The sequence below is a fragment of the Tyto alba genome, unplaced genomic scaffold, assembly GCF_018691265.1.
Source record: "Tyto alba isolate M040663 unplaced genomic scaffold, T.alba_DEE_v4.0 Super-Scaffold_4, whole genome shotgun sequence".
Classification (NCBI taxonomy): Eukaryota; Metazoa; Chordata; class Aves; order Strigiformes; family Tytonidae; genus Tyto; species Tyto alba.
The window spans coordinates 249114-276214 of NW_024881315.1; the positions used below are offsets into that span (position 1 = coordinate 249114).

The 27101-nt window shown below is 46.9% G+C and overlaps 2 protein-coding genes across 3 annotated transcripts; both read right to left on the bottom strand.

Annotated features, from left to right (window-relative positions):
* Positions 1–140: 140 nt before the first annotated feature.
* Positions 141–4020, bottom strand: LOC116963071 (kinetochore-associated protein DSN1 homolog). The gene is made up of 11 exons (XM_042802822.1): positions 3983–4020; positions 3683–3894; positions 3268–3608; positions 2754–2827; positions 2488–2560; positions 2041–2128; positions 1052–1111; positions 762–833; positions 514–661; positions 335–422; positions 141–229 (listed from the first exon to the last, which is right to left on the bottom strand). The coding sequence occupies exons 3-11, from the start codon at positions 3527–3529 to the stop codon at positions 141–143; spliced, it is 954 nt and encodes a 317-aa protein (XP_042658756.1). The 5' UTR covers positions 3530–3608; positions 3683–3894; positions 3983–4020.
* A 237-nt stretch (positions 4021–4257) lies between these two features.
* Positions 4258–26399, bottom strand: LOC104364069 (pre-B-cell leukemia transcription factor 3). Of its 2 annotated transcripts, none has more exons than XM_032998495.2 (9): positions 26314–26399; positions 14554–14627; positions 8059–8300; positions 7519–7709; positions 7140–7275; positions 6742–6898; positions 6439–6545; positions 5562–5648; positions 4258–5118 (listed from the first exon to the last, which is right to left on the bottom strand). In XM_032998495.2, the coding sequence occupies exons 2-9, from the start codon at positions 14600–14602 to the stop codon at positions 5026–5028; spliced, it is 1062 nt and encodes a 353-aa protein (XP_032854386.1). In that variant the 5' UTR covers positions 14603–14627; positions 26314–26399; the 3' UTR covers positions 4258–5025. The 2 variants fall into 2 exon arrangements, with proteins under 2 accessions (XP_032854386.1, XP_042658787.1); XM_042802853.1 differs by lacking the exon at positions 26314–26399 and adding an exon at positions 18057–18385.
* Positions 26400–27101: the final 702 nt, after the last annotated feature.

The following is a 27101-nucleotide window of genomic DNA, read 5'->3' on the forward strand; positions in this document are numbered from 1 at the left end:
AACAGCCACTCAGAAGCGAACAAACCCTCCAGGGAGGCTTCAAACGCGGAAGCGCGGGGGGCACCGGGCCGGTACCGGAGCCGCCCCCCCCCCGCCCCGACTCCGCCTTTATTATCGCGGCCCGCACCCCCCCGCCCCGCTCAACCCTCCGGCGGCGGCAGCTTCCTCAGCGGGGCGGCGAGCAGCTTGCGCGCTGGGGAGTTCTCCAGCTGCTGGAAGGTCCTGGAGGCTGCAACAGAGGAGGAGGGGGGGGAAAAAAACCATTAATCGCCGTTAACGACCCCCGCCCCCCGAGGCTCCCCCAACCCCCCCCCCCCGAGGGTCTCCCGCTCACCGAGCTGCCGCGACAGGCGCCGGAGGTACTGCCCGCTGTCCTCGCTGAAGGCCTGCAGCAGCTTCAGGGTTTGCTGGAGCTCATCCAGCTGCAAAACTAAAGCAGTAACCACCACAAAACCAAAAACAACAACAAACGACCCCAAAAACGACCCCAAATCGCGCAATTCCCCAACTCACCACGAGCTCCAGGCACCTCAAAACCGGCCCCTGCTCGTCCAGGATCTGCTGGTAGTTGGGTTTGGTGCTGAGGACTCGGGCCTGGGATGTCTGGAGGTACGTGGGGGGCTCCGCCTGCCCCCCCTTGCTCCTGCCTTCCTCTAGCCGCCTGCAGCCCCCCCACAACAGCACCCCCTTAATTTGATTTTTTCAAACACCTAACAGCAAGAAAACGAGGGGGAGGAAAAAAGGGAGGAACAACCCCAAACCTGGCCATTTCTTCAGCTCTTTCCTGGTGGTGCAGCAAGAGCTGGTCCCAGGCCTGGCATTCAGCGGTGAACCTGCGGACCGGGAGGAACGGGGGCTGTAGGTTCAGAGCTCGGAAAAACACCAAAAATATTTCATCTCCCCCCAAAAGAGCCTCGGGGAAGGGGAAGGATGAGTGGCTCTAAGTTCAGAGCTTGGAAAAACACCAAAATGATTCAATCTCCCCCAAAAGAGCCTCAGGGAAGGGGCGGCCGTGGTGAGAGTCTCAGAGCACAACCACGTTCCATCGTACCTGGCGATGTAATCCTTAATTTGGGCCACTGATTCCTCCAAAGCCGAGTCCTGTAAAACCCTAAAGCACAGACATGGCCTCAGGACGCTATAGGGAGATCTATACGTTCCATAGGTGCCTCGCAGGTGCTCACGATCGCAAGATATGAAAGAGAAAAGTCTCCTCAATAAAGGGAACACCCCGCGGAGTTATTCACCATGCTGGTGGTCCAGGGGCACCAGCCCTGAAAAATCCTCGTAGCCCCCGGCAACGGGGTTTCTCTGCAAATTCAGGTGATTGGGCAGATTGTAAAGCAACACCAGAAAAAGAGAATGATAGACTGGTTTGGGTTGGAGGGAATTCCACCCCCCCTGCCCCGGGCAGGGCCACCTTCCCCCACCCAGCCCAGGGGGCTCCCAGCCCCGTCCAACCTGGCCTTGAACCCTTCCAGGAAGGGGGCAGCACAGCTTCTCCCTGGGCCAGCACCTCACCACCCACAGAGAATTTCTTCTTTATATCCAAGCTAAATCTCACCTCTTTCAGTTCAAAACCATCACCCTCCATCCTATCCCCACCCCCTGATCCAGAGTCCCCCCCACCTTTCCTGTCCCCCCTTTAAGCCCTGGGAGGCCACTCGAAGGTCTCCCCGAAGCCTTCTCTTCTCCAGGCTGAACATTCCAACCCAAACCCTTCTCTCATTCTGTAATATAGTGGTTTCTTTCCCTTTTAAAAGTTTCACCCCCCTAAAACCTGCTGGCAGGCCTCCCCATTAGCCTTTCCTCGCTGGTTCTGCAAGAGTTGCCTGGACGAGGGAAGCCGGCTAATTAAAATGTTTAAATGAACCGGAGTGGTTTGACCTACCAAGGTTGGGAGGGTTTCTGCTGGCAGGGCGAGGGCCTCGTAGGCGGCCAGAGATGCATTTTGTGTTCAGGCTACATCCCCCTTCTCCCCCAGAAGAGATACAGCTCCCTGCTTACACTCCACAAGGGACGAGCTCGGCGAGTTCTTACCCGTTAGGGTCTTCTACGCAGCACTTCAGCGTTCCGTCTCTTTTCAGCTTCTGCATGTATCGCTCCAGGTCTTCTGAAAGCGAGTGCACTGGAAACAAAGACAAAATAAACCAGGATAAAACACTGCTCATAATACCGAGAAACGAAGCTGCTTCCTAACCTGCAGATACTGCTCCAATTCCTTATCGGAAGGCGTTCTAGTTACCGCTTGGACTGTTTCTAAAGGAGTTGCTCGTCTCTGTGGCCAAGGTTTACTTGAGCGTGTCTGTTTGCCTCCCCTCCCAGAAACTGTGGCCACACATAGCATCTTAAAAACATCATTCCCATCATTCTGGCTGCACCCACCCCTTCTAGAAGACAGTTGGGTTCATTTGGAGGGGATGTTAGGGAAGGGTCAGTATTTTTAAATTCAGGGTTATCCTTGCTGACGGATATACCACACCTTACCGTTAGCTTTGAAAGCCTCAGGGCTAAAGCCTTCAGTCTGCTTCAAGACACGTTCCAGCTTCTGCGCAGAAAACTAAAAGAAGATGGAAAAGGTCTCAGCACCCTTTCCTGGACTGTATGAGAAAGCTTGTGGGAGGATTCATTACTGAATGAGGAGTCCTTCCTTCCCCAGCCTGTATTTCACAACTTAAACAAATCAGGACATATGTTTAGTGGCAGAAAAAGGAAAGAGAAAAATAATTCACTTTTAGAAGAGAGGATCTTACCTGGAAACTAGACAACAGCAGCATAGAAAGCCGGTCTGTCTCTGGCAGATCCAGGCTTATTGATTTGCTTAATTCTGACAAAACAGAACAAAATTATTTAAGAACAATTGCATTCACACCAAGCTACAAAGAGCTGAAATGTTCCTGAAAGACACTAAAAGCTGTTGTACAGGAGTGCAGTTTGTAGGATACGGAAGGAGCAAGGAAAGAGGAAGAAACAGAGATCCTACCAAGGAAAAATCACCCTTAAGGCTCAACCATGGAAATAAAAAGGCAGAGATAACAAACCAGTGGTCTACAGAAGCTGATAAGGCAGCATCTCCTTTTAACTTCAAGATCCCGGACCTCCGAGACCACTGCCAACACAGATATCAGTAGCTACTAGTTTGGAATAACACAATTACGCTGGAATCACCCAAAAAGTCGTGTCATGAAATTAAATCTCAACTTGCTGCAGGCTGCCTGACATGTTTCTCGAGAGAGAGCTGATAAAAGGATGAAGCGGAGCACGTACCAGTGACATCCTGGTGAACGGGAGGCAGAGATTTTCGGTGTTTTTTCCCCTTCAGGCTGGATCGACACCAGGAGCGACGCTTGGCTTGAGGGGTGCGGACGAGCAGCCTTGGGGACAAGTTAAAGGAACTCGATGCATGGTCTTTCCTGGGACTGCTTCTGCAGGGAGACAGCTTCTTGGGACTGTGCCCAAGAGGGCTTTTCCTGAGGCTGGAACTTTCGTAGGATCTTTTCCTCGTAACTGCTGAGGGACAAAGGTTCATGCTAACAGCAGTTATGTCAGGGGGCTTTAGGAATTGCTCAGGATCCACTTTTTCCTCTCCGGGGTCAGATCTGGGAGAACTAGACACAATCAACGCGTTAACAGGGTAAGAACAGAGCAAAGGGTCTCTCCCAGGGATTCAAAAGCACTGAACCTGTTCTTTGCGCTTTGCTTCCCAGCTCGGAGCGGCAGCAGCAGCGCTGAGGCGCGATGGCTGGGTGACGGCTCCGGTTCCCCCTTTCAGCACGGAGATCCTTCTCCCGGGCACGGCCGGGGGGTCCCCGCCGCGGCCGCCCCCCCCGGCCCGCCGCCCCCCTTACCTGACAGCAGCCCTCCAGCCGCAGGGCAGGCTCCGCCGCGGGAACGCTGAGGGGGATAAACGGTTACGAGTCCGGTTGCGAGGCCAACCCCCCCCCCCCCCCCCGCCGCCCCGGGCCCTCCCCGCAGCGCTCACCTCCTCCTCCTTCTCCTCCGACCCGCCGGACGGCCCCGGCGGGGAGGCGGCGGCCGCCCCGTTGTTCCCCGCCGCCCCGTTGTTCCTCCCGCCGGTCGATCCGCCATGGCGGGGCCGCAGAGGATGGCGGGAAGGCGCCCTGAGGGCGGCGCATGCGCAGAGCCCGCCGCGCCCCTCCCGCCCTTCCCTGAGGGAACCCCGGAGCCCAGGTGAGGAGAGCGGGAGACGTGAGAAAAACAAACTTTTAAAAAAAAAAAAAAAAAAAAAAAAAAAAAAAGGCTTTGGAAGTTTATTATCTTTGATAAAATCTCAACTGAAAGGGGTGGACTCTGTGGTAACAGCTGCAGAAATGCACAAAATCCTAGTATCCATGGGGAAAGTCAGGTGTTTTGTGTTGGTTTTGTTTGTGTTTTGTGTTTTTTTTTTTTTTTTCACTTAGACATTAAATTAGAATTACGTGGAATGACACAGGATGGAAGGTCCTACCCGAGAGCAAAGTCCAGTGAGAGTTTTGGTAAAGCAACGTTCTGATTAATTAGCTCAGAATGAATTCTAGTTAAGAAAAGCTTATTTTCCTATACAAAATTACAATACAGAGAACGCATACAATTACAATACAGGGGGGTTAACTGGTAGTAGCTATCAACTAGAACATAAATTTCATAGTAAAAAACTTTATGGAAATTAAAATAAGTCAATTTTCTTAAGCTGTAAAACTTGAGACAAACGCCAAGTTCTAGAAGAGACACTTTCAGATTCTTACCATAAAATCCATATTTAAAAAAATGAATTTGGTTAGGAAAATGAAGCAAGTTCTTTTAAAACAATTTCACATCCCAATGGGCATAAGTAAAAAGAATTCAACTGCGTGAGGCTGAGAGGTAGAGAGGTATCATTGTAATCACAATCGTCTATTGGTTCCAGGGTTTTTTCTGAGGTAATTAGCTGTGTGTCAAGTTGTATAAACAATAGTATTGGCAAAAGAGCAACATTGACAAATTACACTAATGACCTCTTTCCTCTCATCAATAGGTCCTAAAAACTTAATTAGACGCATCCGAATTAACACTTCCAGGGTCTCCAGCAGGTGAAGTGATTGATGAAGGGGTGGTAGCATCCTGCCAGCTGCCATTAGCCTGAAGGGAGAATAAATATATCCGTTCATCAAATGTTTAAGCAACTACTTGCAGAAAACAAAGTATGCCTTTAGATGTTTACACCTTATAAGCGACAGTGCTTTTGAAAGAAAATAACTATGTATTGGCTGTAGCAAAGCACAGTCCACAAACATGCCGTAAAACCCCTCCCGCTGCTAAGATTTTATGTTACTCTTATGCCTAGTGGCATCTCTTATGGCAAGAATTAACTGAAGGGCACAAATTTTCTGGTGAGCAAAGCCAAAATTTTAAATGAAGTCTCTGGGAGGGGAAGGCTAGTGTATCAAACTACGTCTTTTCCAGTTTCTTCCTATCCCCACATCAGCGTGTTGGGGGACTAAAAAGTCAACATTTATTCACAGATCATTAACCAATCTCGGGCAGACCTTGTGTTTCTAGGAAGCAAAACCTCAGTACATTACATCTATGCGCTGCGTCGTATACAAAGGATTCCCCACAATTGTGTCATATCTTCCTGTCTGGTGTATGACGTGATGTAAGGAATCCATCTAGAACAAGATCCCACACAATTAAAACAATTAGGATAAAAAGTCAAGTGAAAGAAATGCAGTAGTATGTGGTGTATATATATCCATTGGGCCAAAAACTCTTTAAACAAGGTTTTCTTGCAGGAAGACAAGTTTTCTTTGCAGCTTCTTGCTATTAACGGAGCTATATGTAGCTATTTTATTATCAGGCAGAATTAGAGCCTATCACCTATAGCTTTTATAAAAGAGGAACAGATTTTATGCAGTTATGTTTAGAAATTAAGCAGAAAGCTTAAAATCAGTTTGACAATGCTGTTAACCACAAATCCTAAGCAAAGTTATATGGAAAAAGCTGACTCTGAAAGGAGAAAACCTCAATTCACTAATGTAAATTTAAAGGGACTGAAGAATAGCAATAGCTTAAATTAAGTATCAGTTAATTCGTAAGAAAAAATTCCAGTTCCAAGAGAAAAATACACATTTGAGCAGGTTTGTTCCTTGACTCGTTTGAGAAATTTGGTTCTAGTTGTTTCTTGCATCCTAGCCAGTGCTGGCTGGAGACAGAAAAATCCATCCCTATCTGGTATTAAGATAAAAAAATTACTGAAAACCAGCAAAATGAAATTGTCTAATCCAGCTCTGCTGTTCGAAGCGGGGTCAACTGGAGCAAGTTAGACTTTGAATATCTCCAAGGACAGAATCTCCACAACCTCCCAGGGCAACCTTCTCATAGCGTACAAAGGACAGAGAAAAGGGATTTCAACATCTACCTCACTGCTGAAAGTGTGTCGGGTTTTTTTTCCATACTGACCTGCGACTGCACATTGGCTCCCACTGGGGAGCTCTGGTAGGAAGTCAATGACTGCAAGTTTATAAACGAATCTCCAGAATTTGTCATTTTAAAAGAGCCAGAGGAAGCTGAAAAAAAAAAAAAAAAGAATGTTTTAATGGAAAATAAAACCCACCAAAGATGGTTCTTCGTTAGCATTACATTATTTAAGTTTAAAAGAAACCCTACGCCGTTTCAAACACCAGTAGTCCACTGTACTAATTGTCACAAGAAATAATTAGAGGCTTTCAAGCAAACGGACTCTTCACCGACACTCGCACTCACCTGAATTTGGTGTAGACGGAGAATTTGCCTGGTTGCCTTGAGCCACAACATTAGTTGCATCCACTGCTGTTTTTGCAGCATAAATATTGGCTTCTTCTTGGAACTTCCCCATGTTTTTTTTGTATCGAATTCTTTTGTTACCAAACCAGTTGGAAACCTGGAGACATGTATCGCTGTTAGCATTTGACCAAATACTCTATTTTCCACTATATTCAGGAGATGTTTTAAACGAGGCTTCAGGCAGAAAATACCTACTCCTATACCCTTCAGCGTAACCTAAATCCCATTTAAAGGACCAGTAACTGAAACCTGTTGCTAAGTATAGGGGAAAAAAACAAACACACACACATTGTTCAAGGAAAAAAAAGTCACTTAATTCCAGATAAAACATTTCATACCTGTGAAACTGTGATGCCACCTTTCTTTGCTAGCTCTTCTTTGGCCTCTTCACTGGGGTAAGGATTACTCAGATGTGAATAAAAATACTCATTCAGTACTTCCGTTGCCTGTTTGCTGAAGTTACGTCGTTTACGCCTATAAAAATATAGTTATTCCTATTTAAATGGTGCTAGAGAGTAGACCGTTGGCTTTTTTTCCCCCTCTGAAATACACTTGGTTTGAAGGAGAACACTAAGAATTAATGGAATGAAATAGCTATCGATGTCAAAGCAACCCTGGGCAAGCAAAACGGGTGGCGAATTCTTCACATTTAAACTAGATCAACGCTGGGAATGAGAGACTTGAGATTTCTCATGCAATCATTGTGTTTTCTCGTACCTGGCGTCAAGAAAGCGCGAACGCAGGATCATCACTGCCTCGCACGTGCTCTGCTTCAGCTGCATCTGGATGGTGCTGAATTTGCCGTGGATTATGTTCACCATGCGCTCGATTTCTTTTGGTGAAATTGGTCTGGTTCTACTTTGTTCCCTAAGCAGGTTCATAACGTGGGTGGTGAACTCACTGCAGGCCTGAAAACACACACATTTGTATCGACAAACGATAAAATACCCCAGAATTCGTTTCCCCAACAATATACCCAAAAAACTTTAGAGGAGTTTCCATGTTTCAGCTTTACTCTATTTACTCTTAAAAAACAGCAACACGATACACGAGACATTTATTATCTTTAGTTTGATGTCCAGTCCCTCTATCTTCACCTTACTTCTGTAACACTGAGATAAGTTTTCAACTGAATTTGATATCCTGCGTTCACCTGAATTCATTATGCTTCCTGTTCTGTTCTTAAAACCAACACCAAAGGAAAAAACGGTTATTTTTAATTGAGATGATAAAAACTCTTCCATGCAGAAAGATCACCTGTTCATATTTCTCTAGCTCAGAGTGGTATATCTGTCGGATCTGTGACAGCTTGGCCCTGTAGTCAGAGTGTTCAATGCTATTGTCATTTGGACAGCCACCTGATGTTGCTGCTACAGCCATCGGTCCTCCTCTTCCTCTTTTCTCGGGCCCGGAGACACCCTCTGCCAGCAACATGTTATCTAGTCTCATTAGTTGAGCATCTGGGGGATCTTCTTCCTGAATACCACGAATACTTAACACTAGATAAATATAAAGAGGGAATCAAAAGATTAGTTCCGAAACAGGAAAGAGCATCCACTTCAATTCTGGCAAAGCATTTAAACACCCTTCAGAGGTGTTCGCAGGTCTTGAGCTCAGGAAAAAAAAAGGGAGCATTAACGAAGCCACGAGGCAACACATCAAAACAAACAAGACATTGTTCAGATCCAAGACGACAAAAACACGAGGCGAGTTTTCAAATGCTCGCAGGTAGTAAGACTCCTCGGGCTTGTACTAATTTATACTACACTCAGAAAGTATTTTAGCAGTCTGTAGAAGTCAGGAGGAGGTTCTTCTGGAGCAGATGCCCCTGTATCAGCCTGCTGCCCAGCTCCTCGCACTGTCCTCAAGGGCGCTCGGCACTCGCTCCTGCAGACAGGCTGCGGTGGACGACTGCGTCCAGGGAGGGAAAGGAACGCCACACGAGGGCAGGGTCCCGTGGAAACCTGTGCCCAAGGCCAGAGTTTGACCTCGTCCGCTTCATATGCCAAGGAGACAACTATGCGACACAGCAGCAGGCTACAAACTGGCATCTTAACAGTGCTGAACTTTAAAATCTCTCCAAATCTATTTAAAATCTATCGAAATCTGAAACAACGTGACAATGCACCAGCAGCCGGCTTCCTTAACCCGATACTCAAACCCAGACTGCAACACTCTGTATGCTCAAATTATTCAAGTCTGATTCCAAGGAAATTTATTTTAAAAACTTGATTTCCCAATTTTTTGACAATTTATTACAAACTTCCTTTTTTAAAAAGCATAACAACTCATGAGATACTGAGTCAATACAAATGCTAACAGCTTTTAGGCTTTTAATTTGATTTTAATTGCTAGACAATTTTAGTTTGATGAACAGTTGGTCTTAACCTTGTGAAGCCACAAAATTCAAATGACCTTTTCCAAATTGTCATTGGCAGGTTAGCGGGACATTACGTTCCCTACCAGAGATAAACACAAAAGATCTCTTGTTATGCAGAGATCCTAGTGTGAGGGCTGGTGAACAATGTATATGTAGAAACATTAAACATAAGCATTTATAATAATCTTTGGCATTTTGTAGGCAAAACAACAGCTCATCTAAAAAAACCCAGTAATAATTCTGAACACACAAGCAGCCTAAATTTACAATCACATTGCTGAATTTAATATTTTGCAGGCTATACTGAAATTACGACATAGTTCTGATGAAAAGAGAGCTCTGGAGTGGCTGCAGACCCGAATTCACTCTGTCACAGCAATCCTGGTCTCCTCCAGGACAGCCCCAGGCTGTTTGCAGGAGGAAAAGGTAAGGCAAAAAATAGCTGTATGCCTGCTGAACTCAAGCTAAGACAATGAGGGAAGTGTTGACTCTTTTATAAGTTAGTGGCTTTTCTAACTCATTATGGAATTAATACCTTTTTTAAAAAAATAGCAGACCATCTACTGTGTACACCCTTTACTGAGTAAATGTTACAAGAAACAAAACACAGAAAAAAGGGTTTTTTTAATTAATTGTTGGGTTTTTGTTTTTAAAAATCATCAGCTCTCCTTTTTTGCAGAAGACCCAGCAGAGAGTTTGCCAGTGGCCATTTGCTGCTCAGTCTTTTTGATCAAATTCCCATTAAACTCCTCAGACTGGCAAGCGTAAATTCAGTGGAACAGATATTTTGGTGTCACCTTCTTACTTGAACGTGCTTCTGCCAAACGTCTTTTTATGCACATTATGATGCATATCAGAGTACCTCGTGTTGAAGTCAAGCTCCCAGCTGCAGCTTAATTTTATGTCACTTGTCTAATTATGGTAATTAGACATTAGTTATCATCAATTACACATAAGCTCATCTCGAGTTGACTGCTGAAAAGCATGTATGAAGCACCTTCCCAGTCTCGAGGGAAGACTCTGGTTGGCTGGCTCTAGCAAGTCACAAGAAACTAGAAAGGAGTTAACCATCATCAACATATCATGAACTGCCTTTCCAACCTAGGAGTTCAAACTTTTATTTCATAAACTCTCTCAAGGGTGAGCGGACCTAAGAACTGAGGAGTGCAATTAGCTCGGTCTGTTCAACCCGCTCCATCAGGTTGTTTTAAACTTCTGGCGTAACTGCATCTTCATACGTGTGACAGTTAAAACACAAGTTCTACAGAAAACATTGCCACAGATACTATTTTTAAATTAAAGCCATCACCTCCTAGAATGGATAAAATACCTTTTGCTTGAACTTTTTTTACTCCTGGTATCTTCGCCCAATGATAATATTCGTACAGATCACAAGTTGCATCAGATGCACTCAAAACTACCTATCGAGTGAATTCGTAACTCTCTTTGCTGCAAGCAGCAGCCAGTTCCGATTTCCAAGGACAAGAGCTGTTCATCTACAGCCTTCCAGAGCCGATAATCTCAAAAGAGAGCGCGATGGGAGAGCAAAACCGTCACAGCTGCAGAAACGCTGCGCTCGCACCCCCTCCAGCAAGGCTCTTTTGACAGTCCAGTAAAAAGCAATTCCAGAGGCACACGTCGTCCCGCCAAGAGTTCTGTCAGGGCAGCTGCAGCTGCCCTGCGAGCTTTTGGCACGCTCTGGGGGTCAGGCATCTCCCATTTCTGACAAACTTACCCCCGCAGGAATTTGCGGGCTGCGTGGTTTCTGGAAGAACTAGATTTCATTAAACAAAAAGGATTCCCAAGGAGGGGGAAAAAGTTACCACAATAAAAAAAGCCTCTCTAGAACGCGTCTCTAGAAAGCTTACCCCTCTCAGTAGCCTTCTGGCCATCAAATCTGTGAAGTTCCCACAAGAGTTTAAGAACGTATCGTGACTCTACTAATAGTGAAGGCAAGATGCTGAGACTGGAGTTATGGCACAGTCAGTGTTTTAAGCATGACTGAGAAAGTCCTTGCGAACTGGTAACATCCTTCACACTTCAATCCTTCATGATCCACCACTTCTCTGGATGTTTAAGAAAAACCCCACACTGAAGAGTCACTCCCATCAGCTGTACTAATATAATATTGCGCATTCTCTGGCACATCACCTACCAGATATTCATCAAATATGTAAAATAATTATACTAAGCAAAATGAAATTCCCATCATTTCTAATTAATCTTTAATTAAAATACATCACAACCTAAGGTGCTGAAGCCTCACTCAGGATGCAAATGCAATCATTACAATATATTTACATCTCATTAATTAAAGATTAGCAGTTCTGTAATGAACTGTACAAGATCACTGGTACCAAAATAAGTGATATACACTTTGCTTAGACTTGCTTTCCTTCCCAGATTTTCCTTCGCAGAGCAAGTAACGCACGGTAACATGATAGAGCAAGAACAGCATGATAAATGCGCCTACTGGGTATAGAATACTCAAAGTTAGAACCAAACCTGCCATATTAGGCCCAGAAATGAAGAGCCCATATCGTATCAAGCATAAAATCCTCACGGCGAGTGCAGTGAAGCAGGCAGTTGGGGGCTGGACCTGCACCCCCTCCTCATCCGCCTCTCCATTTTTCCCAGATGATCCTATCCCCTATCTTAAATATCTACCCTGTAACTCATGCTAAATTCCCACTCCCGATGTTTCAGTCAGCCAGAAGGATTTCCTCGATTTGGCAGTCCACAAATCCCACTGTTCAGTGAGAAGGCAGAAGCATATTTTTTTTAATAGCAGGTCACTTAAAGCAATCACAAACCCCTTCTGAACTACCTCTGAGCGCTACCAAAATCCCCCCCCCACACCTCGTGTAGCACCAAGCGGATTTTGCACCCCCATTTCAGCAGTCCTCCGTGGGGACAGCAGCCTCCCAACCACCTCACTCCAGAGCCCGACGTCACCGTTGGTTCAGCTGGTCTCAGAACACCGTCACCGGAGAGCGCTTTCCACCAAATCCAAGACAGTTCTGCATATTCGAGGAGAGAGGAAAGCGAATGGAAACAGAAGACAAAAGCCAGCGGGGGCTCCGAGCGCTGAGGAACAAGACTCAGCTACGTAAGAATGTCAACAAACTCAGCAACAAAGAGAAAGCGTGTTCTTCGCCACGCCGCTTGCCAAGTTTTATAACCGAATGAAAAGGTGCCCGGTGAATTAACCCAGCCGAGTGCCAGCGCGTTACAGGGAGGACAGAGGGTTGCAGCTAGCAATGACAAGAAACAATAAAAAAAAACGGTACTCCATGTTACAATGCTGCAACAAACACATTCCCTACCACAAGCCAGAAATACAGAATCAGAGTCCCACTGCGCAGCGTGGTCCACAAAAGTGGGTAGAAATACACTTTCCCTGCCCCACGGGGCCTGAAGCCCATCACAGACCAGCGTCTTCCTAGCATGGTATAATCAGCTGAGAAGAAAAACTGAAATTTAATATTCAGCACCAAAAGTGTGCATTTTTAACATTACAGTGTTTCATTCCAATTTAAAGATAGAATTATGCCATGTTTGAATTCATACAGCTTGGATCGTATCTGAAGTGTAACCCAACCAGCAAACCCCCTATCTGCTGCATACATTAAAAATGCTCCAAATGCTTCTGAGAGTTCCCAAAAAACCTCAGTAGGCTTTATTGGATTAGATGCCTCTTCAAATAACTACATATGCTCCAGGCACGTATTTAAGACTGGAAAATAAAATACATGTTTTTCCTATAACTGGTGTAATAAAATATCAAAACCTTTTTTTTTTTTTTCTTTTTTTTTGGGGGGAGGCGGGGAACCCAGGGCTTCAACAAAATATTAAATGTGCCCAAATCTATTTAAATTACAATGAGTCATTTCTGATTTCTTTTTAATTAATAAACACTATTGGGGAGAATTTTTCAGCACCTTTCAGCTGGCTGCCCTCTGCAAAGGCGCACGGTTTATCCTGAGCTATTGTGAATGATACTGGCGCTCCAACAAAGAACGAAAGAAAGATGGGGGGGGAGGAACATGTTTCAAACTGATTTCCGAGCTAGAAAAGAAGCTTGTGTGCCTGGGTCACAAAGAAAGCCCAAAACCTTGTGCTACAGTATGTCCAGGCTTTTGTTTGCTTGAAGCCATAACATCTGCTCCCCATAATTTAAATAAGGAATAGACAGACCATCAGACATTCAAAAACCTATGAGACCAAAACAAATCCAGCACAACCGGGAAACCAGAGTCTGTTCCTGCAAGTGTATTTAGCTCAGAGAAGTCACCGTTTCAATCAATAAAACGCAGAAGGCAGCTTTCGGTGTTGAAAGGAAAAACAGAGGACAGCAATCCTCAAAGGACAGACAGACAGACATAAAAGCACACCCAGACGGCACTTACTACCACATTTTTCTTCAGAAGCAAACTGCTATTACACGAACACAATATATGCAACCAAATTCTCCAGAAATGAACGTGTAATGTCTGCCTGGAAGCTGCCTTCCATGACAAGGGCACCGCAAAGGACAGAACTGTACGGTCCCTCATTCAGCAATACACAGCAGCACTGCAAGTTTCAATATTTCAGACAAAAATAATCCAAATGTAGGTTTAGGATGTTAAATGTGAATACAGCTATGAGTTAAAAAAAAAAAAAAAAAAACACACCCACCATTTTAGTTACATGCAATGAAAGTAGTCATTTGCTTAAAATCAAAATTCACTGTCATTTATAGAAATTGGATATTCAAACAACACTGCTTAAGTGTTCATGTATGAGCAGGTATACTGGGCAATTCAAACCGGGAATCCGTTCACCCCAGTGCTTCTGCTCCTCAAAGCTGCGTGAGCACCAGCTCCATTTCCTGCCACTTCTGCCTTCCCCAGTATCCCCAAGCATTCTGCCTTACTGTCTCTTTTTTCCTCTGGAATACGGTTATTTGTCACCTTTGAACTCTTACTACCACCACAGTTTTGGTACCAGTTCCTTAAAGGGAAAAAAGAGCGTAACAACATAGCAGGATTAGTCAGGATTCTCTGGTCTCACCAGACATCAAAAACCCACACCTATAGATTCTTTACATACACGCAACCAAAACGCTTGTTCAAATAAGCAGCATTGTTTTCTCCAAACCTGCACACAGACAGCATTATAAAAAGCACATCAAAACATTCCCAGCTTACAGAGATGATCGTAAAGGTCTTTTCCAACCTAAACGATTCTATGATTAAGCAAAAAAACAAAAATAGCTTTCAACTGTAGGATCTCTCAGGGAAAATAGGGGCCACGTTAAAACGAGAGCCAAGCTGATGACTGATTGTGGGGCTTGGGGGGAAGCTGAGGCCAGAAAGACACCAACGCACCTGTTTTCTCCTTGATCTCACAGAGCACGCTGAAAAGAGCAGGCTTCATTCTGTGGCAGTTCAAGGCATGTTTTCTGAAACGGAAGAAGGAAGAATGAGTGAACGCCAACAGGAAAGGCGGCGCAAGGTGCCCAGACCTACAGAGAACTGGATCGCGCTTCAGTGATAGCAGGTTAGTGCAGAAGGGTGAGGAAATGTGCAGATTCGGGTGATATATTTCATTTAAGTGCCACGCTCGCTCATCACTAGGAGCAAACGGTTGTAAAAACATGCAGGCCTTAAAATTCAAAATTCTGCATCGCTTATAGGTCCTGTAAGCACCTTCAGTTCTACCAAGAGCATATTTTATATGGGGATAAAAAGTTCCTTCTTGAGTTAGTGCTTCTATAAATCTAATAATGGAATCCATCCAAAAGGTAGAAAAACCCCGGTGCTTTAGAGCATATAGGTCCTGAACAGTGGGAACAGAGAATGTAAGTACCCCTCACTGACCCGCCCTGCTCACACCAGCAGCCACCTGATCCAAGGAAAAGCAGGCTGTATTTAACAGCATTTTAGCACAGGTTTTACCACACATGCTCATTTTGCATTTTTGAAGCTCTTCCAGTGTTTGCTGCTTCGTTTTCCCCCTTCTCACCAGGAAGAGCCAATGTTAATTACACCATTAACACAGAATCCATCCCCACGTCCAATCAAAACAGAGAATTACATCTTTTGCTGAATTGAAAACACATTCAAAGGGTGGTGAGCACAATATGAAAGCGGGAGCTGAGGTTTCCCATGGAGGGCAGGGGGTGTTTTCCGCAGCCACCACCGATTTTCCGGGGCAGCCAGCACTTAGGTGCCTAACTTCCACTGAAGTCCGTGGAAAGAAGCATCTAGCTGCACATACGCCTCAAAGAAAGTCTCTTTTGCTTCTTGTGACCGCTTTCATAATTCAGAAATAGTATTTAAATGGCCCTTGTAGCTTGGTTTCAGTATGTTTTTAATATAAATACAAACTGGCCTTCCTTCTTGCACGCCTGTCACTTCTCCAGCTATTGGGAAAGGCACAAATACAGGTGCTGGGCTTCCTCACAGCTACTGCTGACCTGCCAGCAAATACTAGAAGACAAGCTTTTAACAAAAATCCCCCAGGCTGAAGTCGATGGGCCGCTTCCCTTCATGACACAGCCAAAAGCAGCATAAAACCCATTCGGCTACAGAGATGTTTGATAATATCAAGCCCAAGACAAACAGCCTGAGAACAAAGGCAGCTGAGAAGACAGCCTAGTGCAGTCTATTGTCCTTGCCTGATGAGGGAAAAAACGGGGGGGAGAGAGGGAGAGGGAAAATGAATCCCAAGCCTTCAGACTGCACTCTCCACCCGGGGCTAAGGAGCGGTGTTTAGGTATGAGGCAGTGGAGATACGAGACCCCGTGATAATTGCATAATTAATATGGCCACTAACTCTCGTGAAAAAAACTAAGGTGACAATGTAACGTGTTTAGCAGCAGTCTTAAACTCATCCTTGGCAGATTAATTTCCTTTCAATGAAACTTCCACCCAAGTTTTCAACTTGGATTTTCAAAATTCTCACGGCATGCGCTGAAAGAGCCCTCCGACATTCGCTAGGCGTTAAAATAACACACACAAAACTCTGCAACGTGCGATTTTAATACAAAAGAATGAAGGGAACCCCCAAGAAACACAGCAGCTAACGCGTGTTCCTGAGGCGTGGAGTCCCGGCGCCCCGTCTATGTCCCCCTGTCACTTGTGAGATGAGCTTAACCAGGCCTGAGTTTTACTTCCTTAGCAGTACGGCCTCTTAGGGAGGATTAAGTAAACCCAACAAACTTCTCATCCAGAAGACAAAAGCTGCTTTTATGCATAAATGTGTGAAAACACACCAAAGGTGCTTTAAAATTTGGGGGCCTTCAAAGCCAGCTGTGCTCCAGCTGGAGCCCAACAGCGTTTCTAAGACAATACTCAAGTAATTTAGTTTAAGCAATGGTCAGGCCATTTTTCAAAGCTCATTCCTCAACTCCTCCTTGAAACTAAAGATCCTGACAAATTTATTCCGCTCAAAATTATCTGAAATAGGACGTTGTGAGAGAAATTGTAGGTCTCATGCAACACACAGGTAAATCCACACCTATAGAATCTCCAGGAACAGCAGATGGTTATTTCTGCAACGCAGCACCAGGTAGAAAAGAAAAACTTAAGTTTTGGGAAGAAGCAACAGTCTTACACATAACCCACAGCGAGCACCGCTCACGGATTTCATTGCCCTACAAGCTGCAGTTGAAAGTTAACTGAAAGAGGCGACTTTAAACCCAAATTATGACATTCTTAGAATGCCTGGTCTCTCTTTATATTCATAGAAGCCACTCGACTGTCAGGAATCTGATGCCTGTTCGGGGTAACGCCGCCGCCTCGGTGCACGATAGCAACAGGCCTACCCAAAACCACCTAAACTTTAGGTGGAGATTACAAAAAAAAAAAAAGAAAAACGACCAACATGGTTTTATCTGCCCCGTGGCGATCGCTGCGATAGGGAAATCGGGGCGCGGGCAGGGAGTGAGGGGCAAAGCAGAGGAGCTTCAGCCAGGGAGAGGGGGGAGGAACAAAACTGCCAGAAAACCATTTTGTTGATTTTTTCGAAACCTGTTCTGTAAGTCTCCACCTTCTCCCAAACCGCCTCATGGCGGGGGGCTGCCCACCTCGCGCACGCCGAGGAAGCGAAGTGTGTAATTACGTGTAATTACACCGCGCCAATCAGGGCCAGACGCAGCTCCGGGGCAAGGGGAACGCACCAGAAGATGCTGAATTTGGTTGATTTTGCCGTATATAATTATTTACATCGCAATGAAGTCAACAAGCTGGCCAAAGCACTAAATATCTTTTTTTTTTTTTTTTTTTCCGCTTTTAAATATAATCAGAAACTTCTTGATGGTAAGAAAACCCGCCGGAGCCCCTCGCCCCCGCCGTGCGGGGCCCGGCAGCCCCCCAGCTCCGTTCGCTTCCCCTCCCCAACAAACTTCGGCCCTCAACGGGCAGCGGCCGCTCCGGTTTTCCGGTCGGCGGGCAGGACAATCCCGTTTCCAACGGGGGTGACGGCTGCAATCCCCGTAACGGCATCACCCGGGGCGCGGAGAACGGAGGGAGAACCGGAAAAATTCAGGATGAGGAACCGGGAGCATCCTGCCGGTGCGGGAGGCCGGTCCTCAGGGTGACGGGAGGGGAAGGCACGGGAACACCGGGGACCGGACACGGAAGTTTTCGCCTCCGGAGGGCGATTTCCCACCGAGCCTCCCCCCCTTCCTTTCCCCCCCCCCACCGGAGCCGCGGCCACGTAGCACCGCGGGACCCTCCGCCTCTCCCCGCCGGTAACGACCGGAGCCGAGTGTGCCTTCCCCCCCACCACCCCACGCCGCGCAGAGCTGAGTCACGGCGCCGGGCTGCGCGGGAAGGCGGCCGGTACCGAGCAGCTCCGCCGTACCGAGCCCCCGGCCCGCCGCTACCTGGCCTGGGCCTCGTCCAGGCTCTGGTCGGTGATGGCCATGATCTGCTGCAGGACGTCGCCCGTGTCGTGATGCGCGGGCGGCGGCCCCGGCGGAGGCGCGGCGGCCGGCTCCCCGGCGGCGGGCGGAGGAGGAGGAGGAGGCGGGATTCCACCGGGTAGGCTCACCCCGGCGCTGTGCGCCGCCGCCAGCAACCGCGACGGGTCCTCCATGACGGGGGGCGGCGGGGCCGGTCCCCAGCGGCTCCCACACAACAGGGCCCAGCGCCCGCAGCCCCCCCCCCACCCCGCTCCCGCCGCTCCCGCCGCCGCCGCCGCCGCCGCCGGGCCCGCCCCGCCCCGCACGCCGCGACGTGCCCCGCCCCCGGCAGGCCCCGCCCACCAAGGACTGGGGAGGGGGCGGAGCCCGCGGGGGCCCCGCGCTGGGTCCTAACGCCGCCCCGCGCTTCCCCCGGCGGCCCCGTTCGTGCCGTTTACCGCCGCGGGGTTCCCCGGGAACCGGCGGGGTGACGTCCACGCGGCGATCGGCTCTTTCATAAAACTCTATTCAGAGAAGCTTCGGGGTCCCCCCTAATTGGCCTCTAATTTGTCTAGGCGGACAATAAACTATCTTAAACATGCAAGTGCGCATTTAAATGCGGTGCCAGGGTTCCGTTCTTTGCCCAGCCACCGTCGTTTCCGCGTGGGCCTGATGTCAGGCCAAGCACCAAACAATCACGGTACTTCATCTCAATTCTCCGCTTTTTATGCTCGGCGCAAAATTATTCAGATCACTGCTAATGGAGTTTCATTAGTGCAAACCACAACTGAAGGAAGAATTAGACTGCACATTTCTTCTTTGGTGCCGATACTGTTCACATTTTTGAGTAACCTGGGGAAGCTCTGTCACCTCTAAACCAATTTTATTCTGCCCGGCCACAGCTCAGCTCCTGATGGGAAACACCACACCACGCGTGCCAAACGGCGCCAGAATTGCCTTCGTCCATCAGCGGGCAGCACGGGCTGCACCACAGGCTCGGGTCGTGTTCACTCATTGCTTCGTCACCTTGGAAAGACACTTTAATGTCACCGTGTGTGGCTCTGAGCCTGCAGAGGCCTCCACAGCAAAGCTGCTGCGCAGCTCGTGTACTTGTGGCTGAATAAGGTTTGCGGGTACAAAGCAGCACTGAAAAACTTACTGTTCATCGAGGGTCACCCAGACAGCTTTATGAGGAGTTTGGGTACCTTTCTCAGCTGCTACTTTAAAGTTACAGCACTACAGCTAGACCTAGGGTTGCCTAAAACTAGAAGTTAAAAATGGAGAAAAACTCCAAATTTAGGTCCTGTATTTAAATGCTTCTGTGTAAGCACAGAGCTGACTGCATCAGTCATCGTTCTTCATCTCTTTCAGCATTTTACAGTCCAGCAGTATAACGTGCTTACAGGATTTATGTCCTTTTACAGCTGCATTTCAAGTAGAAGCATCTTCCACCCTCCTGACTGCTACCAACCCAACACACAAATCGTCACCTCATAGGCAAGGGTGATTTCACATCCAGTGCTGCAGTTTTAGTGCTGCTTAAAATAACAATATCAATTCTTCAAATACGAAATGTTGCCTTCACCCTCCAAAGCTGGCGTGTGACATTCATCTGCTGCTGCTGAACACAAAATCCGGGCTCTGTCCCTCTCAGACGCCTGGCGGCCGGGTCTCCGTGTCAGCCAGGCCCGTCAGCTTCTCCGGCTGCTCAGCAAAATCTTTGTAAAGAAAACATTCCCTCCTAGACAGCATGATGAATGAGGAAAGTGCTGCAAACTGACCCGGAGCTTCCCCTCTGGGGATGTTCCCAGCGGAGGGAGGGCGGCGTATTGGGCAGTTGCTTGGCTTTGACAAAGTTAAAACACCTTTTTCGTTCTTCTGCAGCAAACACATTGATGTTCTTGCAAAAAAAAAAGTTTACTAAAAGCAGCAATTATTGTAACGTGCAGGGTCCTCATGACTTTGGAAGACAGCACGGCCCCTCTCTAAATACAAAGAAGGGAAGCCTCCTTCTCCTCCCTTATTTAGCTTATTCTCTCCCCCCATTGCACCACGTACCTCTTAAACCCCCTGACATTTTCAGGCTCTGCTACAACCATAATCAATGCAGAGTCATGGTCAGGAGCCTTACCATACCACTATTCCTTGGGGGGTAATTGTTACATTAAGAAAAAAAGACAAAAACTTGTTACATTAGAAAATTTCTAAGAAACTGATGGTATCAGTGAACACAAACATGTAAGTAGAGAGTTCCCAGAACTCTGCTCGCCTCCATCCACATCATGGAATCTTGTTTCCAGGCAGAGCATTACTATTCTCTTAGTATTGGTGCATTTATTGATTGAACCAACTGCAGCTTTAAATCAGAGGGGAAAACAATAACCACAGTAACACTCTCAATCGACCTGATCTTGGTGTATATATTTTTTTTTTTTCCTTAATCATTGGGCAGTGTTTGGACCAGAAGCAGCATTAATGCCCAGAAACAGAACAGCTCCTTACTGTTTTATTTTTTATGTATGCATATGCATTTGTATATATATAGTCCCATTTATGTATGTTATGAAGCTTCAGTGCTAAAGCAACCCTGGATTTGTTCTATGGGGATGACGCCTGGGTGGCCAAGCAACACTTTTGCTCACACTAATACCTTCCACCATTACCACATTAGGGGATTGGCAGCAAACTGCAGCTTATTTGTTAAAATTTCCAAATATGAGTAATGCAAAATGAGCTCTAAGATTCGGTGTAATGAAAACTGAGATCTAGTCTGGGTCTGGATCCCTAGGTTTAGATGTGCTGCCTTTGTTATTTGAGGTGAGAATCTTAGCTAAGACTCCTGTGGAATAATACAGAAAGTGTCCTGAGCAAGGGACAACTACTTTGGAAAGGCATCAGAGCAGAAGCAGCGTGGGGATGAAGCCACAAAAAGTGAGGCAGGCGAAAACCCGCCAGTGACAGCGGAACCAATAAACACTGTGAGTCCCAGGGTTGTGACTTGGCTCAGAACAATCAACCCCCCCCTTTGTTAGCCTAGCTCACCCCTGACAATGACAGTGGTATTTATCCTGCAGGTTCAGGTAGATTCTAGGATGTCACTTTTTAGTGGAAAAGTTCTGCAGCATCCAGCAATCTTCCATTTCTTCCAACATGACACCACAGATTTGGGACCTTGATTTAGGCACAGGCCTGGCTTCAGGAGCTGGAAGTTCCCACTCAGCTCAGACAGTGATCCCCCACTTTATGACATCGAGACACAGACTTTTTTTTTTTTTTTCCCCAGGCTTTATTTTAAGCAGGTTTCTGGCATAAAATGCTAGGGCCAAACCCAAATCTGAGTAACACCCTCCAAGACCCCAAAGGCAGCAAAACCTGGCTCCCTGCGTTCACACTTGTCAGGTCTTCACGATGAGGGAACTAATTTTCCCATGTCACAGGGCTGAATGTTTATGACCCTGTGGCTCTGGAAACGCTGACTGATGAGATAGAGAGCAAGCACCACTGAAGAAACCCTGTATTTCTCAGCCTTTTGCTAAAATGATTAATAAACCATCTTTTCTCATCACAGGCTGACTATAGGGGGAAAGGGAGCTGGATTAGAAGATGACAAGAAATTAAATTGTCTTGCAAAAGTTCTTGCTGATGCAGCCAAGGGAACAGAGAGAGCTGTCTCCAGCTCTGATAAATCGCCCTGTGCATTTCGATTGGAAATGGACTGGAGTATAATTAGCAAGTGAATTCTCTCCTGTCAGCACAAAAAAAGGGGGGGGGGGGGGGAAGTGAGGGGGAAGAGTTCATTTTAAAACTAAAGCCAGAACTTCAGATGCCAACTGACAAGTTATAAACTGAGCCTGAAGCTCTCAGAGGATAAATTCAGAGGGAGGTTCACCGCCACCGCAGCCTGTGCCTTATCTCTAGGTGTTTCCACAGCAAGAGCCACAGCTCAAATAGGTGTTTGTGTTGTGATGGGGTTAATTAGCCACTAGACCCGTGATCCCCGCTTTTGCAAGGAGAGGCAGCAGCTCACAGAAACGCTGATCTCCCCTGTATTTCAGAGTTCATCGGGGCCAGACTTATTTGTAAATGCCTCTGCCCGTGAGATACAGAAATTTTATGCAGCTGTGGGAAGATACCTGCCCGCTGCTCATACGGGCAGAAACGCTCGCCTTGCTCTTGCATCTGTGACTATCGCTTGCCGCCGGTGTCCTGTATGTTGGAGCACGTGAAATCCATTTCACAGATCCGTCAGAGGCTTTGCTCAGCCCCAAAACTAACAGGGAGGTTGTGGGAAACCGGCCCCATGCCCACAACTAATGTCACCCGACTCCTCGATTCGCATACCGGTGGCACTGCCCCTCTCCAGGGAGCCCTGAAAGGTGTCGCTGAGAGCGTTAAGGAGCGGACACCTGGCTGATGGGAGGCTGTGCATCCCCCCTCCTCAGGGGACAAGAAGCGTCAGGCAGAGAACAGGAAAACATATGGTGAAAGAAAAGCTTGGCTTACATTGCCTCCCGGCGGAGGAAGGCTCCAGCACGTCGCACAACAGCTACCCTCATCCCCGCAGCAGCTGCCGAGGTTTGCCTGCCAGTAAGGGGACTCGTGAGCTACTTCCAAGGAGACTCCTACACTCACCATTTCAAAACACCACTTGGAGATCTCCGTGGGCCCTGGAGAGCTGCACCCCAGCACGGGCGCAGTCGTACCGATCCCGACTTCTGCTTGGAGCTATTCATGCACAGCGTCCTGCAGCTTCAACCTCGAGTTGTTTCCGTGTGCCTCGGCTGCCGCTGCACCAGCCTCGGGAACGTCAGGCGCTGGGGCAGCAGCTGGAGGTGACTGCACAGTCCATGCCTGAGACCACGTGCAACACCGCGGTGACAATTCACCATCGGGACACCGAGGACACCCCATCCACGCTCAGCTGGCACGCTCTGGCTTTGGCCTCCCTATTTGTGAAGTGTCTGCTGGACACGATTTGTTTTGTTTCCAAACACTGATGGGTTTTGCTTTGATTCGGCTGCAAACTAAGTTGCTTGTTACTGCCAGATCAAGCAAATAGTAAAATAAACTGATCGAGCACTGAAAGCTGCATTACGCTCAACAGCCCGTGCCAGAAAACATCAAGATACAAGGATGCATCTTTGATCTCCATTTGCAATAAAAAGTGTGATTTCCCTGACAGTCAGAGAGAAAATGAAAGCAGGGACCAGTTCAGTGAAGGTCCCCAAGGCATGGAGGCAGCAAGAAGAGAAAAGCAGCAGTGCCAAAAGCATTTCTGTTTGTCACCATACAGCACTGCAGCCAATTAGCCACAGGTATCTCACTGCTCTGCCACGCTGCCTTACTCCTACCAGGTCAAAAGTGGGTGTTAAGTGCTAAAAAAAAAATAAATAAATGAGAGGTGGGTAGCACCAAAGAATTTTGTAAGAAATTACTATACCAGAGCAAAATCCAGCATGCAAGCTCCTCTTGCTTCCTGGTTGGTGACACTGAAGTCTAGATGAGCCCACAGTTATGAAGGTTAAGGGGAAAATATTCTCCTGCTGCCTTTGGACTTTCTTCCCATTTAGAGCTCAGGTGCAACGGGGATACTTTGCAGCTTTAGAGACATCTAGAAGCACATTTGAAAATAACCTTTCGGAGAAAACCTAGGGACATTTTTTCCAGTTTCTTTTCCTTCCAATGAGCAAAGAAAACCTAGAGCATAAAACTGGTTCTACCATGAAAAGGGTCAACACAACTCAACCAAATGCCACTTTCCAGATGTAAGCCAAGCAGAAGTCAGGTGAATGCTGTCACCAGTACAGAAGAGACTGAGGGGAGATTTAGTGGGAAATGGGTGCGAACAACTGAAGGACAGTTTTGGTTTCCCTGCTGGGAACTGCAAGCAAATCAGAGCCCCTCCTTACCTCTTCCTCCTGGTGCCCGCTCTGTCCTCTGTGACAGCCACAGCATAAGGACAAAACCTGGTCAAGACCAAGTTAGAAGAGAAGCATCTTCCAGAAACTCGGTCTGAAGCTGGACTCTGGGCTGTAACAGCTTTCAGATTCAAGGAGATAAGGCACAGCTTCGCCTCACTTTTGCTCACAGAAGTTACACTCACAAACTGTGTGGGAATGTGGACCCGTGAAGCCCAACCACTGCTGCTAAACATCGCGCTTTTTATAGACAAGCTTTTCACAGAAACACCACAGGAAGTCATTATTACACCATCAGTGTGACCCTTCTTAAATTATCCTGACTACACACATGCCAATCCACAGCAGAGATATCAGGCTTCACTTCACAACCGCACTAACGTGTGTCCTAAGCCAAGGAGAACTCACCCCAGAAGAGCTTCGGGGTGCTCGCTGTCTCCTTGCCGGCCTTCGGCTGGGGGAGCACAATGCAAACCTATGGGTGGGTTCCTAAAATATCTACCACCATGGTGCAGCCCAGGGGCCCCAGGTGCCTCACCAGTCACCCTTGCACGTTAAAAATAAACTCTCTGCCCCGATATTCCGCTATTGCCCAAGACTCAGAAAAGCACAGCTGACTCCAGAAAGCTTAACTTTTGCATTGGCTACACTTACAGTCTAGCAGAAACTTTGATTTTCATTTTCCATGTCTCAGTAGGTCAGAGAGATGACAAACTGAAGTTCAAAAACAAAGAAAAACCCACCATCACCAGCTTCCCCCATTAATCTCACTTCCCCCCTTATTCTGTCTCTCCCTTCCTGCACATTGGTTTTGTTGAATTTTTTTTCTTCGATAAAATAAACCTTCGGAGTCCATCAGTCCCTGCAGTATTGGTTTGCAGTGCTACCCTCCCCAAAGAACACACCAAAATCCATATTACTTTTGGCAGCAGCTTGCTGAAGGAATTCCAACCAGTCAGCGAGGCATGACCTCTCATTCCTGGAGCCATACGGCCTATCTTTGATCAAGTTGTGTGTTCTCACTTGTCCCACGTTTGATCCCTTTAAAATAGTTCCTAGGTGTCTCTTCCTTCCTCCTACCCAACACACAATAAGTCTAGAACAATCTTAATTGCCTCTAAAAAAAAAAAAAAAACCAAACCCACACCACAAAAAACCCCACATGCTAGTTTCAGGGATTTCCTCTTAAAAATAAAAGCTTGTTGAAGCCAATGATGAACCTTCAAAGGTAGTTTTGTACTGTGATTTATGAAAAAAAAAGACAGTGATCTTCTCAAACTGAAAAAAGGGATATTGTCACATTTAAGCTAGAAACACCATAGGTTATGGATCATGAATTTAAAAAAAAAAAAAAAGCTATCCCAAGAGCCTGGCAGCATCCAGCTCTGTATTCCATGACAGAAGTTATATTTAGTCTCCTAAGCAGCTTTGGAAAACAAACATGTAATCAGGTAACACCACACCCTTTTCTGCAGCATCTTGTTTAAGACACAAAAGAGCAAGTAGAAAATACAGCGCAACGTGGTTCCTGCCTCCATGTAGTTAGACAAGGCTTTGTGCTTCCAAATAAAATTAGAAAGTTGTGTGGAATTCTGCACAGCCTAAAACTCTTTTTTTGTGATCCATGTTCTCTATACACCATTTACATCTCCCCCCTCTCCCTTCCCCGTCTTCACCGCTGGGAGGGCTGTTAAAATCCTTCTCCTATCTCTTCTGCCTCATTGATTCACCATTTCTTTTCAAATCTCTCTGAAAACAGCACTTTCCAGCCTAGCTTCTCTGACTCCTAATTTCCTGCTCTCTCCTCTATTACAGCCAGCTGGCAACAACTAGAAATCCACGACTCCCAAGTCACTCGAGATGAAAAATCTCACTGAAGAATTCCAGGCAACTCAGCTCCATTCCTGATGGGTGCCAGCCATCACTCAGACAAGCTCCATTAAAGGTTTGGGACTTTTTTTTTCCTCCTCCTTATGCCGATCAGTTGCTTATTTACCTTTGTGAAATCATGCATTTTGAAGCCTGCTAGGCTATAAGCTGCCTTTGTACAGTCAGGTACCATTATTCAGCTGAAGCGGTTTCATACAGAAAGTGCTGACATCCTCCACGTAGCCAGGATGTTCTGCCTGGTACAAACCAGTCAGAGCCTTGATTCCATCAGTGTTGCGCACGACAGTGTCACAGTTGGTCTAAAGTTAAAACAGTCATTTAAAATACTGAAAAAACCACCCTTCAGAAACCCTGCTCTCTACATGGGGATCATAAAGCAGCAAGAGTGTGTTGCCAATGGCTTAAAGCCTGCCTGTGTTGTGGGTACTTACACGAAAGCGCCGTCAGAGCGGGACGGCACTGCCGAAACGCCGCTCGGCGAGCGGCCGGCGGAAGGCCGAGGGCAGGCTGGTTCCCAGATCCCGCAGGGGAGAACGTGTGCAGCTTATTAAAGGCCCAACTGGGCAGGAAAGCCAAGTGCAGTTCTTTTAGAAGCCCAGTGTCATCTCACCCACTACAAAGATTCATTCACACCCAAATGCCGTACAGTCAGTTCTTTAACACACCCACCCCCCTGGTTAAATTAGACTGGTACTAATCCCACACCTAAGCAATATGAACATTCATATTTCCTCCTTCCTCCTTTGTTAATAAAAAAAAAAAAAAAAAGCGCAGAACTTGGCATGCATTTAATTGTAAAATTAGCCTTGTGTGAAGTAGGACTTACACGCTTCCTGCTTTGGGGATGTTCAGGAAAGCAGAAAAGGTCAACTTTGTTCTGTCCCAGCTCCATCACTCCCAGCAAGAGCTTTCCAGGTGCTCACTATTAGTCTTCCCACAGCTACTGCTAATTCAGCACCTGCTTCCTCTGCAGTGTGTACATACATCCCAATAACAATGTTTTCCAGGGAAAGTAAAAGTAACTAGCAGTCATCTTTGGCAATAAAATTCTGCCTTCCCTTAGACCTACCACCCAGTATGCTTTAATGCTGTGAAATGTCCCCAAACCAGCCAAGTCTGGTGTTTTCCAGCAACAGACCAAGGGCTGCAAGCATGAAGGCCACGATCCCTCCCTTCCAGCATCACCACACACCACTGGAAGATGCTACTTTTCCCAGGG

Coding starts and splice junctions, on each gene's coding strand:
- LOC104364069 (XM_042802853.1), bottom strand. CDS start 18,268: ATGGAGGACCCGTCGCGGTTGCTGGCGGCGGCGCACAGCGCCGGGGTG. Junction 8,301..14,553: donor TGAGATCAAGGAGAAAACAG/GTGCGTTGGTGT, acceptor ATATTTATCTAG/TGTTAAGTATTCGTGGTATT. Junction 6,899..7,139: donor GTGGCATCACAGTTTCACAG/GTATGAAATGTT, acceptor ACATGTCTCCAG/GTTTCCAACTGGTTTGGTAA.
- LOC116963071 (XM_042802822.1), bottom strand. CDS start 3,529: ATGAACCTTTGTCCCTCAGCAGTTACGAGGAAAAGATCCTACGAAAGT. Junction 2,828..3,267: donor CGTTCACCAGGATGTCACTG/GTACGTGCTCCG, acceptor CTGTTTTGTCAG/AATTAAGCAAATCAATAAGC. Junction 1,112..2,040: donor TGCGTAGAAGACCCTAACGG/GTAAGAACTCGC, acceptor TCTGTGCTTTAG/GGTTTTACAGGACTCGGCTT.